Raw genomic sequence first — 11,198 nt, 5'->3', positions numbered from 1 at the left:
CTGTTTATTTGTTTTCTTGCATAGTTTGGACAACAAATTAAAGTTTACGAAATAATTGTGAAAAGTCTCCCTCCGGGCCATTCATATATGATGCGCTTCCGCGCGCCATCGCTTACGGCATATTGACGAACACTAAATACGGAAGGCAACATGTCCACCGCTCCTCAGCAAAACAATAACGAGGAGCCTGGCCTCAACGGTAAGTATAATTGTAATCCTTTTCGAACAATCTCAAAAGTTTTAAATACATTTGCAACGAATGGGCTTGCTTTTCGTGGTATGTGTTTATAATCAAAAGGATATAGCAAAAGTTGTCTCTATTGGAATTTCCTCTGCTTCCACAGGGCGGGTAGTAGGGCGTAATATTGACCGTACGTCAACTTTGCTGATCCAATGGATTTACTTTAAATATTTGAGTGACAGGATTTCAACCAACCGTGGATAACTAAACGCTAGTTTGCCTTGGGGCGAGCTTAACCCATATCAAAACAAGTCAAAATAAAATGAGAACATAAATACAAATTTGTCGAATCAGAGCCAATTTTCCGTTTTTAGTTGTGTAATGTATTTACTTAACTCAATTTCCAGCTATTCATAAGGATTTTTGGTTTATAGAGTGTGTTCCACTGCATGAATTGTCGATTATCTGAATCCACAACAAGGCGAACAGAATGCTTTGGAACTGCTTGTCTACTGTGGAAAGAATGCAAAGCATCACCACTGACTACTAGACAATGTAAATTCTAGATTAAAAATTATAATTAATTCTAGAGTAAAAATTATCTGAACAACTAACGTTATAGGCCCATCAAATGCCCATAATACTCAGTGATACTGAGTGTCGTCATCATACCATATCCTTAGGCTTTCTCATAAGATTGACTAGCCTATCTTTAGTATCAATCTAATCAGTAATACAAATAAAACGATTTCAAATGTATACCTAACATTGAAGTACTTGATAACGCAATAGGCATATAACCTACTTCCACCCCAATGACAATTACTGTATGCTGAACAGACTCAATATTCATATGACCATCAGATGCAGTCTCAAAACTGCCAAAACAGTCCACTTTGGAGGAAAAAGCACAAGATTAAGATGGTATATGTTTTTGTTATCGGTGTCCTTGTATAGTACTTTCTGTCCCTGAGGCTCTGTCCCTTTGTAAAGTATGGCGATACAGTCTGTTTCTAGTAGCATGCACTGGGAAAGTCCTAGAAGAGGTTTAGTGAGTTGGATGTGGCTCAGGCTAAACTGGTTAACAGACAGGGGTGTGGGGAATGGAGCTTTGATTTGATGCTTTAGCTTAGTTTCCAGAGATTGCATAACTCTCCTCCCTCCCTGTGTTGGAGCAGTCTGGATTCCATTCGGGCAGGCTGCTGTGAGAGGCAGTACCACTATCATTATGAAATGTAGGCTATCGGCTGGATGCACTGGATAGTGTGTTTATTTATAGACAAAAAAAACAGATCGTGGTAAATTATGAATGATATAATAGGCATACTACTACAGATAATGGACCTTACTCCTGCACATTGATCTGGTACTGGCACTCCTTATATATAGCCTCATTCTTGTGTATTTTATTCCTCTTGTGTTACTATTTTAACGTTCTACATTTAATAGAATATGCACATTATGTAAGGGGACCTGTATTGGAAATGGAACCACATAACGTCACTGGCATAGTGGAATTTAGGCCACCCAATTCCAATTGATGTCCTGATAAAGAAATGTGTGAGTAAGATATTACTAAAATGTCACCCTCTGTTAAACTAATAATGTATGACTATTAGTAGACTAGAGCTTAGAGAGTTAATCAAATGTGCTTATATAAGATACATATTTGCCCAGCAACAGAGTATTTGTGTCTAATTAGGCAAGCAGAAGTGCAAAACGTTGAAACCAATAACAGGAGACCAGTTTCAAAAACAGATGTCCCCACACAGGGAAGGGGAGTGAGAGGCTTGCAGAATATTGTGAGAACAGCGATAACTATGTATGGGAATAGAGAAAAAATGCAGCCTGCCCGAGCAAGGAGTAGGCTATGATAAGAACATGCGTGTGTGTATGTGTGACCTGATGGTCAGGAGAGCAGAGGATAACCACATGAGCTAAACCCAGGTGTGAGTTTACAAGATGTGTACAGTGGAAAAATACAGCCCGCCTAAAGCGGGGTGGGATTTTTCCTCTGACGTGTGTATAAAAATATTGACTTTCAAACACAGAGATTCACGGTGATGTCGGGACCAAGAAAATACCCTCCCTCTGGCTAGAAACTCATTGCAGGTTTTGAAAATCACTGTTTTTTTACTACCTTTGAGATGTCACAGAGAAGCATTTTTTAGGACCTTATCTTTTTAACCACAGATCATAGAAACACACTGTTTTCACATATGTAGACACTGGTATTGTGCTGGAGATAATGAATATGAAAAGTGGTGGAATTGCTCTTTAATAGGCATGGGAGCTTGTTTATGACTTGAGCGAAGACTGAGAGCATGCTTTGTTCCAAAGTTGCAGCTTAAAGCAGGCTAGACTTAGAGTCCAGTGCCATGTTTTAAACTGAACTCTCCTGAAGTGCAGTATGTTTGTTTTTATTCATGGCGTCACTTGTTTCAATAATATGCACATTAAGCCTTTTTTTACAAATAACCTCTACCGGTGTCTTTGACATCTAAAACCCTTGCATCCATGTCTATTTTTTGTTTTACAAAATGATTCTGCTTTCGTGCATATGGAGTTAGGCCTAATCCTCAAGAGTGTAGGGCAGCCATCCACCATGGCTCTCCTTGTTAACATGCACTGCTGTATGTTCCATACAGTGACTTTGCTTTACACATACTGTGAGTGGCTGAGTGCCAGACAAAGCACAGGTCTCATGCATCTGAGATAAAGGGTCCTAAACAGCAGAAGGGATGAATTGCTCTGCCAGGGGCTCTCTGCTATAGACCAACCTGAAATGCAAATGTCTGCTGATTTCAGGATCTATAGCCTAGATCTCCATTCAGCGTCAGTAAGTATTTTTGTGTCATGATGTTTTCTGTCTTTGTTGACCACGTCACTTAATTGCAAGCACTTACAGCAGCTATTTGGCCTTTTCCGAAGTACCACTGCCTTCTTTCTCCAGCTTGCTCATTTGAATCACAATAGCCACATAATAAAACAACAGTGCTACAAGTTCTCTTTTCAAAATGTCAATGTTTTTTAGTTTTGGTGCAGGTGCAGTAAGCCATGCATCGAATTTGAGAACTTGTCACTGCATCTTTACCATGGACTTATGTCACTATTATCAACATTTGTACTGATACCCACACTTACTCTGATCCCCATTTCATGGTTGTGTTTTCAGGGTCATGGGTAGAGCTGGAGATGAATGGAAACAACAGGAACCAGGCTCTGCTGCCAAACCCCAACACGGGGAATGGGAATGAGGGGGAGAGTCAGGCCCCTCAGGCCCTGGAGGTGGTGCCAGAGGAGGTGGAGGAGAGTCTGACAGGGGGGTTGGGGCACGTGCCCTCATCCTCCTCTATCCACAATGCAGACATGAAGAAGATCCTGCTGGATGCCCAGCATGAGTCCAGCCAGAGCAGCTCCTCCTGTGACAGGTAGGAAGGGAGTGTCATGTTTTTGGTGTGCCCACTCCCTGAGCTATTTTCTCCATGTTGGGGTGTTTGTATAATTTGCGTGTTTATTTTCGTCCTGTGTTGTGCCTCAGTCCTCACAGACCTTCCAGTCCAGATCAGGATCAGGATGACAGGCAGGTCACCTTTGACGTGGAGATGTCCAGTAGGAGAGGGAGCCAGGTACAACAACCCAGTCTGCTCTCATGTGTCTGTTCCTCCATCCATGCCCCTGACATCACTGTTACAGTATAGGCCTACAGTACCTCTCTGCTCACTCACCTGTGTGCTCTCTCTTTCTCCACATCTACAGTCAGAGGAGGAAGGCCCAGAGAAAGACAGAGAAGATGATATCCTGATGAACAAAGGTGCAGACTGGGTTGCAGATTGGTCCAGTCGTCCCGAAAACATTCCCCCCAAGTAAGGAGACACTGCACACAATCTAACATAAATAAACTTGTAGTCTAAATCATAGCAAAAATAGACAAAACGTATTCAATTCCATATCAATCCATGTAGAAAGTTAATGCATATAATACAAATTATAATTTTCTGTAGGAAGCCAATATAATTTGTTTCAAAATGGCCAACATGTTCAGTGATGATTTTTATTACTTTTTTTGTAGGGAGTTCCACTTCCAGCACCCCAGACACTCAGTATCCCTCAGCATGAGAAAGAGTGGAGCCATGAAGAAAGGGGGTGTCTTCTCTGCTGACTTCCTCAAAGTCTTCATCCCCTCCTTACTCCTATCTCACATCCTTGCCCTTGGTATCGGGTGAGTGACTGTACCATCTTACACAACTAGAAAATCAATTGGATGTGTGAGTATTTGTACACTGAACAAAAATATAAACGCTACATGTAAAGTGTTGGTCCCATGTTTCATGAGCTGAAATAAAATATCCCAGAAATGTTCCATACGCACAAAAAGATTATGTCTCAAAATCTTGTTCACAAATTTGTTTACATCTCTGTTAGTGAGCATTTCTCCTTTGCCAAGATAATCCATCCACCTGACAGGTGTGGCATTTCAAGAAGCTGATTAAATAGCATGATCATTACACAGGTGCACCTTGTGCTGGGGACAATAAAAGGCCACTCTAAAATGTGCAGTTTTGTCACACAACATTTTGTATACATCTGGCCCTTCATTGGACACTGTGTTAACAAATCTCCAAACGAGCTTCAATGCCATACAACACTCCTTCAGTAGCCTCCAACTGCTCTTAAACACTAGTAAAACTAAATGCATGCTCTTCAATCGAACGCTGCTGGCACCCACCCACCCGACTAGAATCACTACTCTCGACGGGTCTGACCTAGAGTATGTGGACAACTACAAATACCTAGGTGTCTGGTTAGACTGTAAACTCTCCTTCCAGACTCACATTAAGAATCTCCAATCCAAAGTTAAATCTAGAATCGGCTTCCTATTTCGCCTCGTTAAACTGACTATCCTACCGATCCTTGACTTCGGCGATGTAATTTACAAAATAGCCTCCAACACTCTACTCAGCAAATTGGATGTAGTCTATCACAGTGCCATCCGTTTTGTCTCCAAAGCCCCATACACTACCCACCACTGTGACCTGTACGCTCTTGTTGGCTGGTCCTCACTACATGTTCGTCGTCAAACCCACTGGCTCCAGGCCATCTATAAATCACTGCTAGGCAAATCCCCGCCTTATCTTAGCTCATTGGTCACCATAGCAGCACCCACCCATAGTCTGCGCTCCAGCAGGTATATCTCACTGGTCATCCCCAAAGCCAACACCTCCTTTGGCCGCCATTCCTTCCAGTTCTCTGCTGCCAATGACTGGAACGAATTGCAAAAAATCTCTGAAGCTGGAGACTCTTATCTCCCTCACTAACTTTAAGCATCAGTTGTCAGAGCACCTTACCGATCACTGCACCTGTACACAGCCCATCTGAAATTTGCCCACCCAACTACCTCATCCCTATATTGTTATTTATTTTGCTCTTTTGCACCCCAGTATCTCTATTTGCACATAATCTCTTGCACATCTAGCATTCCAGTGTTAATACTAATTGTAATTATTTTGCACTATAGCCTATTTATTGCCTTACCTCCATAACTTGCTACATTTGCACACACTGTATATATATTTTCTGTTGTATATATATTTTTTTGACTTTATGTTTTTTTACCCCATATGTAACTCTGTGTTGTTGTTTTTATCGCACTGCTTTGCTTTATCTTGGCCAGGTCGCAGTTGTAAATGAGAACTTGTTCTCAACTGGCTTACCTGGTTAAATAAAGGTAAAATAAAAATAAATAAAAAAACATAATGCCACATATGTCTAAAGTTTTGAGGGAGTGTGCGATTGGCAGGCTGACTGCAGGAATGTCCACCAGAGCGGTTGCCAGATAATTGAATGTTAATTTCTCTACCATAAGCCCCCTCCAACATTGTTTTAGCGAATTTGGCAGTACGTCCAACCGGCCTCACAACAGCAGACCACGTGTAACCACGCCACATCCGGCTTCTTTACCTGCGGGATCGTCTGAGACCAGCCACCTGGGCAGCTGATAAAACTGTGGGTTTGCACAACTGAAGAATTGCTGCACAAACTGTCAGAAATTGTCTCAGGGAAGCTCATCTGTGTGCTTGACCTGAATGCAGTTCGGCGTTATAACCGACTTCAGTGGGCAAATGCTCACCTTCGATGCCCACTGGCACGCTGGAGAAGTGTGTTCTTCAAGGATTAATCCCGGTTTCAACTGTACCAGGCAGATGGCAGATATCGTGCATGGCGTCATGCGGGCAAGCGGTTTGTTGATGTCAACGTTGTGAACAGAGTGCCCCATGGGGGCGGTGGGGTTATGGTATGGGCAGGCATAAAATTGCATTTTATCGATGGCAATTTGAATGCACAGAGATACCATGACGGGATCCTGAGGCCCATTGTCGTGCCATTCATCCGCCACCATCACCTCATGTTTCAGCATGATAATTCCTGGAAGCTGAAATGTCCCAGTTCTTCTATGGCCTGTATACTCACCAAATATGTCACCCATTGAGCATGTTTGGGATGCTCTGGATTGACGTGTATGATAGCGTGTTCCCACCAATATCCAGCAATTTCACACAGCCATTGAAGAGGAGGGGACAACTTTCCACAGGCCACAATCAACAGCCTGATCAACTCTATGCCAAGGAGATGTGTTGCGCTGCATGAGGCAAATGGTGGTCACCCCAGATACTGACTGGTTTTTTGATCCACGCCCCTACCTCTTTTTTTTAAAGGTATCTGTGACCAACAGATGCATATCTGTATACCCATTCATGTGGAATCCATTGATTAGGGCCTGATTAATTTATTTCAATTGACTGATTTCCTTATATGAACTGTAACTCAGTAAAATCTTTGAAATTGTTGCATGTTGTGTTTATATTTTTGTTCAGTGTAGATTATGTCTGCTGTTGAATCATTGTCATGCTGTACTTATTCTCTCCTTAGGGTCTACATTGGAAAGAGACTCACCACGCCTTCCACCAGCTCTTTCTAAAACCAAACTAAAGCAGTGCCTGGAAGTCGCATCAAAATTGTCTTGTCGAAAAAATAGTTGTGCTATAAGGTCCTCTTTTCCTCTGCATCCATTGTACACCTAGCTAGCTTCCACCTCCCTTTTCCGTTCTATTCATCCATTCTATATTCTGTTTTCAACTCAGATTTTTTTCATACGTTTTTACCACTTTATTTAACACTGACTCACCCCAGTCTTTTTATGTTGGGTGCTTTTGGAAGGTTCACGATTCGTGAATGTTTGGGAACCTTTACCTTTTGATACAGATTGGGCACAGTGCGAACTGTACCATCGGACAGTAATGACCACTAGCAACCCATAATAGTTCACAGCCCCTGCCTGAACCTGAGTGTGGTACTTTTGTAACAAATTATTCTCAATTCAGCTATTGAAATCCTGTACTGCACAAACACTGAGGTGGCTGGTATTGGATGGCAGGGGGCCTGAATGTTTGGGAATCTCTGAGATTTCCATATAGATGCCTTAGCTTAGACAGAGATTGTGCTGTGAGAAGTCTAGGAGTGTTTATCTTCCTGCTCCTTACTCCAAATCAGTTAATTGCATAGTGACTTGCACCTGAACCAAAAATAAGCTCCATATCTGAAGTACACCTTTCAAGAGTTGCAGTGACTGAATCAAGTGGTATTGTTGTTCAGTTTTTTTTATTGCAATGAGTTTGGAATACTTTTTAGCCCAGACTTTAATTCAGGAGAAGTTTTGTTGTATTCCACCCTATTCTAGTTATACCTAATTGTTGTCATATTTTAGTAGCCCCAAACAATATTCTATAAAGGGGGTGGTCTCTTGGTGAAAGGGTGTGAATATTAATACTAGTGGCTACTGCAGGTTTCCATTGATTATCAGGAAAACATCCTAGCAAATAGTTATACAGATGGGGGTGTTGATGCAGAAAGAGTAGCACATCTAAATGCTCTACAGTACATGGTGGAGTACTGTAGTAGTAAGGAGAAGGGGAAAGTTTGAATGAAGATGTCATTTTTATGTACAGTAGATATAGTATAGTAGATACAAATATACACAACCTGCCTGCTGTTCAGCAACTCAAATGTGTCAATGCTACACATTCTTCCTTTCTTTTGTCATATCTTATTTATTTTTTCAAGCTGATTCTAGAAACCTTTGAATTGAAGTTTTCCTGTGTGGTTACACACCCTCAGAGTGAGATCCAGTGTATAGGTCCAGGCACCATACTGAGTTGGATGTATTAGCAGACTTATGATATAACTGGCCACAAATGACTACTGCATAGTGCCAAATATAGATATCTTTTCATCTCAGCGCTTTCATTGCATTGGAAAGTTACCACTGACACTGATCTCTCAATTATTGGACAAGTTGAACTATAGGGTTAGACTAACTCAAACAGTGACATGCCCTCCTATCTCCAGCTCTGATAAGTCATCTACCTTGTTTTGACATGTCCTTTGGTGATCTATTTTGAGATTTTCATGATTCTTATGGGGAACATTTTGTGTAAGCATGGGATCTATTCAGCCATTCCCCATAGGTAGACATTATCTACCTTATTATGGCAATGTAAGCAATGCTTTTTGTATATATGTTTAACACTGACCTATTTTAAGAATTATGAAATCTGATAAAGGACTGTTTTTTGGCATGTTTTATTTTCATCACACTAGGTAATCACGCTAGGTAATTATCCCAGGAACTCCTGGGAAAGTGACTATATAGAACCAGCACTTCACCACTGTATTGAGTTGCTTGGTGATTTTGGGTTTTGTATTGTATTAGGGGGAAGGTTGGTGGGCAATGGGGATAGGTGTGATGACATGAGTGTTTTTTTTTTTCTGAGTTGGATTGTTTTTTTGTGCCTCTTCTTGGTTTGTACCAACTCAAAGTAACTCCCATTGCATGCATGCCTTTAGTTTGTAATTGGCATTTACGTAGTATAATTCACGAGATGCCAAAGGTTGTCATAGCTTTCATTAAAATTGTGAAGTCCATCCTTGTTTGTAAGGCAGAATAAGTATGCACATTATCATTGTTATGTTATTATTTTCTGATAATCCAAAATACAAACTGAAAGATGCTTTTCTTGTTTGTATGGAGGGCAGGGCCCTCAGGAATTCATTGAACATGCTTGTAAAAAAAATATTCTAGAAGCAAGAAGTTTCAGCCATGTAGTTTGATTAATTGTAATAATATTGGAAAAACTGACATTAAAATGAGAAATGAACCACAGTACTCTCAATAAGTGTTTTTCATGTTTTTGAAAGGTGAAAATGCAGACCAGAAATGTATTGTAAAACACATCACGTTGTAAAAGAAAATTATGGAAATAACATTGCTTTTTGTGAAACCCCCTCCTACTAAGGGGGGGGGGGGGGGGGTATAAGTGGGAAGAGCATATTAAAACCTTTTGAATAGGAAAAAGCGGGAGGGCATAAACTGTCTGTGCCCTCATTTTAAGTGAGAATGAGTGGAGCAGTAGAGGATTGATGCTTTCCAAATATTTGAGTTCCTTGTAAATGCATGTCAACAGAAGAGGAAGGTGGGTGATAGATTAGTGTCAATTTGTCTCTTTGGCGGCTTTACATTGCTGACCTGGATGCATGATGTGCTCTGTATCTTGATGCATGATGTGCTCTGTATCTTGATGCATGAAAGGTACAAAGAATAGCAAGGACATGTGCAGAGGTCACACATTATTGTCTGATGTTATTGAACCTAGACAGCATGGACTGGGTAGAAGTAACAGTGCATTCTCTCCATATTTTCTAACAGTGATGCACTAAATCAATAATATGGGTCAAATTGACCATTTCGCATTGATCTTAATATCGGTGAAAGGTTATAGATTGTTGCAAGCAAGGTATGTCGCCGTTTTGTCTGTCATGTAGGCCTAAATAATGTCAATTTACCCCTTTTACCACGTTACGGAGCAGTTCATGTTGAGGCTTAGAGGAATAATTATGTAAATAGAAAAGTACTGGATTTGGACGTGTCTGTCCTTTAAGCTTCAACATGAAATGTCTCTAAATTAATGTTTACATTTCTGTGTGATTTTTTTTAGTCTGTGTGTATGCCGGAACAATGTTTTGTAGGAAAGAGATCCCTCTTGGTTCATCCCATTCATGTATCCATTGATTATTGTATATTCCATGAGAGGGACAAATACCGGTCATGGCTAGCCGGGATACAGTTTATGTCAAATTGAAGTTGCTTTTTTTGCATTTTAGCTAACCCTAACCTTTTCCTAACCATAACCTAATTATCCTAACCTGCTACATTAATTATCCTAAGCTGCTGAGTAAATTCTAACCTAATACTAAAAGTCAATTCTGACATAAACTGTAAACCGGTACTATCTAGTCAAAACCACAAATACCTCATTGTAAATCCATGGCAACAGAGGAGGGGTTTGGGGATTTCAGACATTTTGATTGGCTAACCGCAGGTGTTCTGATGTTGAAGGTGGTGGTATGTTTTTTTTGTGTGTTTTTTTTCCTGGGGTTTGAGACCAAGTTGTTTGGATTTGAAAATCCAATTTTCTGTATTGGAAGGGGGCGCTAGGGGCTGTGTTTGCTTGTCCATGTTGGTGTTTGAGTGAGAAAGACAGAGGAGAACCAATCATTAAAAAAGCACATCCTCTTTGTTATAGATGCATCGTGATGACAACATCAAAATAGCCTTTCCAGACTTTGAAGTCAGGAGGACTTAGAGTTAGGTGTTAGCCAGACTAGCTGGGCCTATACAAGTGAATGGCCTCCTTTACTTGTGTCATTTTATTTGTAAGAAATAAATGAAATAGCTATTTTTTATTAAGGAATGAATTAAATCAACATGCACATCACTTTCATATTGTTTAGTGGAAAATAACAGCATGTAATCCATAAGGCTTCCACACACATTATGTATATTACTAAATAAACACTTAATTGGTTTCGATCAAAGGTGGTGGTTAAACTTTAAACCTGACAGTACCTTGTCACAATAGAGTTGGTATAGGAACATCAGTGTGTTGGCCTTTTCCTCATT

At 40.6% G+C, this 11,198-nt stretch overlaps 1 protein-coding gene across 1 annotated transcript; it reads left to right on the top strand.

Annotated features, from left to right (window-relative positions):
• Positions 1-116: 116 nt before the first annotated feature.
• On the top strand, positions 117-9,402 carry LOC311145106 (BCL2/adenovirus E1B 19 kDa protein-interacting protein 3-like). The gene is made up of 6 exons (XM_084181292.1): positions 117-199; positions 3,357-3,612; positions 3,723-3,810; positions 3,941-4,047; positions 4,254-4,403; positions 7,112-9,402. The coding sequence occupies exons 1-6, from the start codon at positions 151-153 to the stop codon at positions 7,158-7,160; spliced, it is 699 nt and encodes a 232-aa protein (XP_084037418.1). The 5' UTR covers positions 117-150; the 3' UTR covers positions 7,161-9,402.
• Positions 9,403-11,198: the final 1,796 nt, after the last annotated feature.

This window comes from Coregonus lavaretus (assembly GCF_964263955.1).
Source record: "Coregonus lavaretus genome assembly, chromosome: 17".
In the NCBI taxonomy this organism is placed as follows: domain Eukaryota; kingdom Metazoa; phylum Chordata; class Actinopteri; order Salmoniformes; family Salmonidae; genus Coregonus; species Coregonus lavaretus.
The sequence above is the reverse complement of the archived record's forward strand: the minus strand, read 5'-3'. Positions and strand labels throughout refer to the sequence as shown.

Coding starts and splice junctions, on each gene's coding strand:
- LOC311145106 (XM_084181292.1), top strand. CDS start 151: ATGTCCACCGCTCCTCAGCAAAACAATAACGAGGAGCCTGGCCTCAAC. Junction 200..3,356: donor CGAGGAGCCTGGCCTCAACG/GTAAGTATAATT, acceptor TTGTGTTTTCAG/GGTCATGGGTAGAGCTGGAG. Junction 4,048..4,253: donor CCCGAAAACATTCCCCCCAA/GTAAGGAGACAC, acceptor CTTTTTTTGTAG/GGAGTTCCACTTCCAGCACC.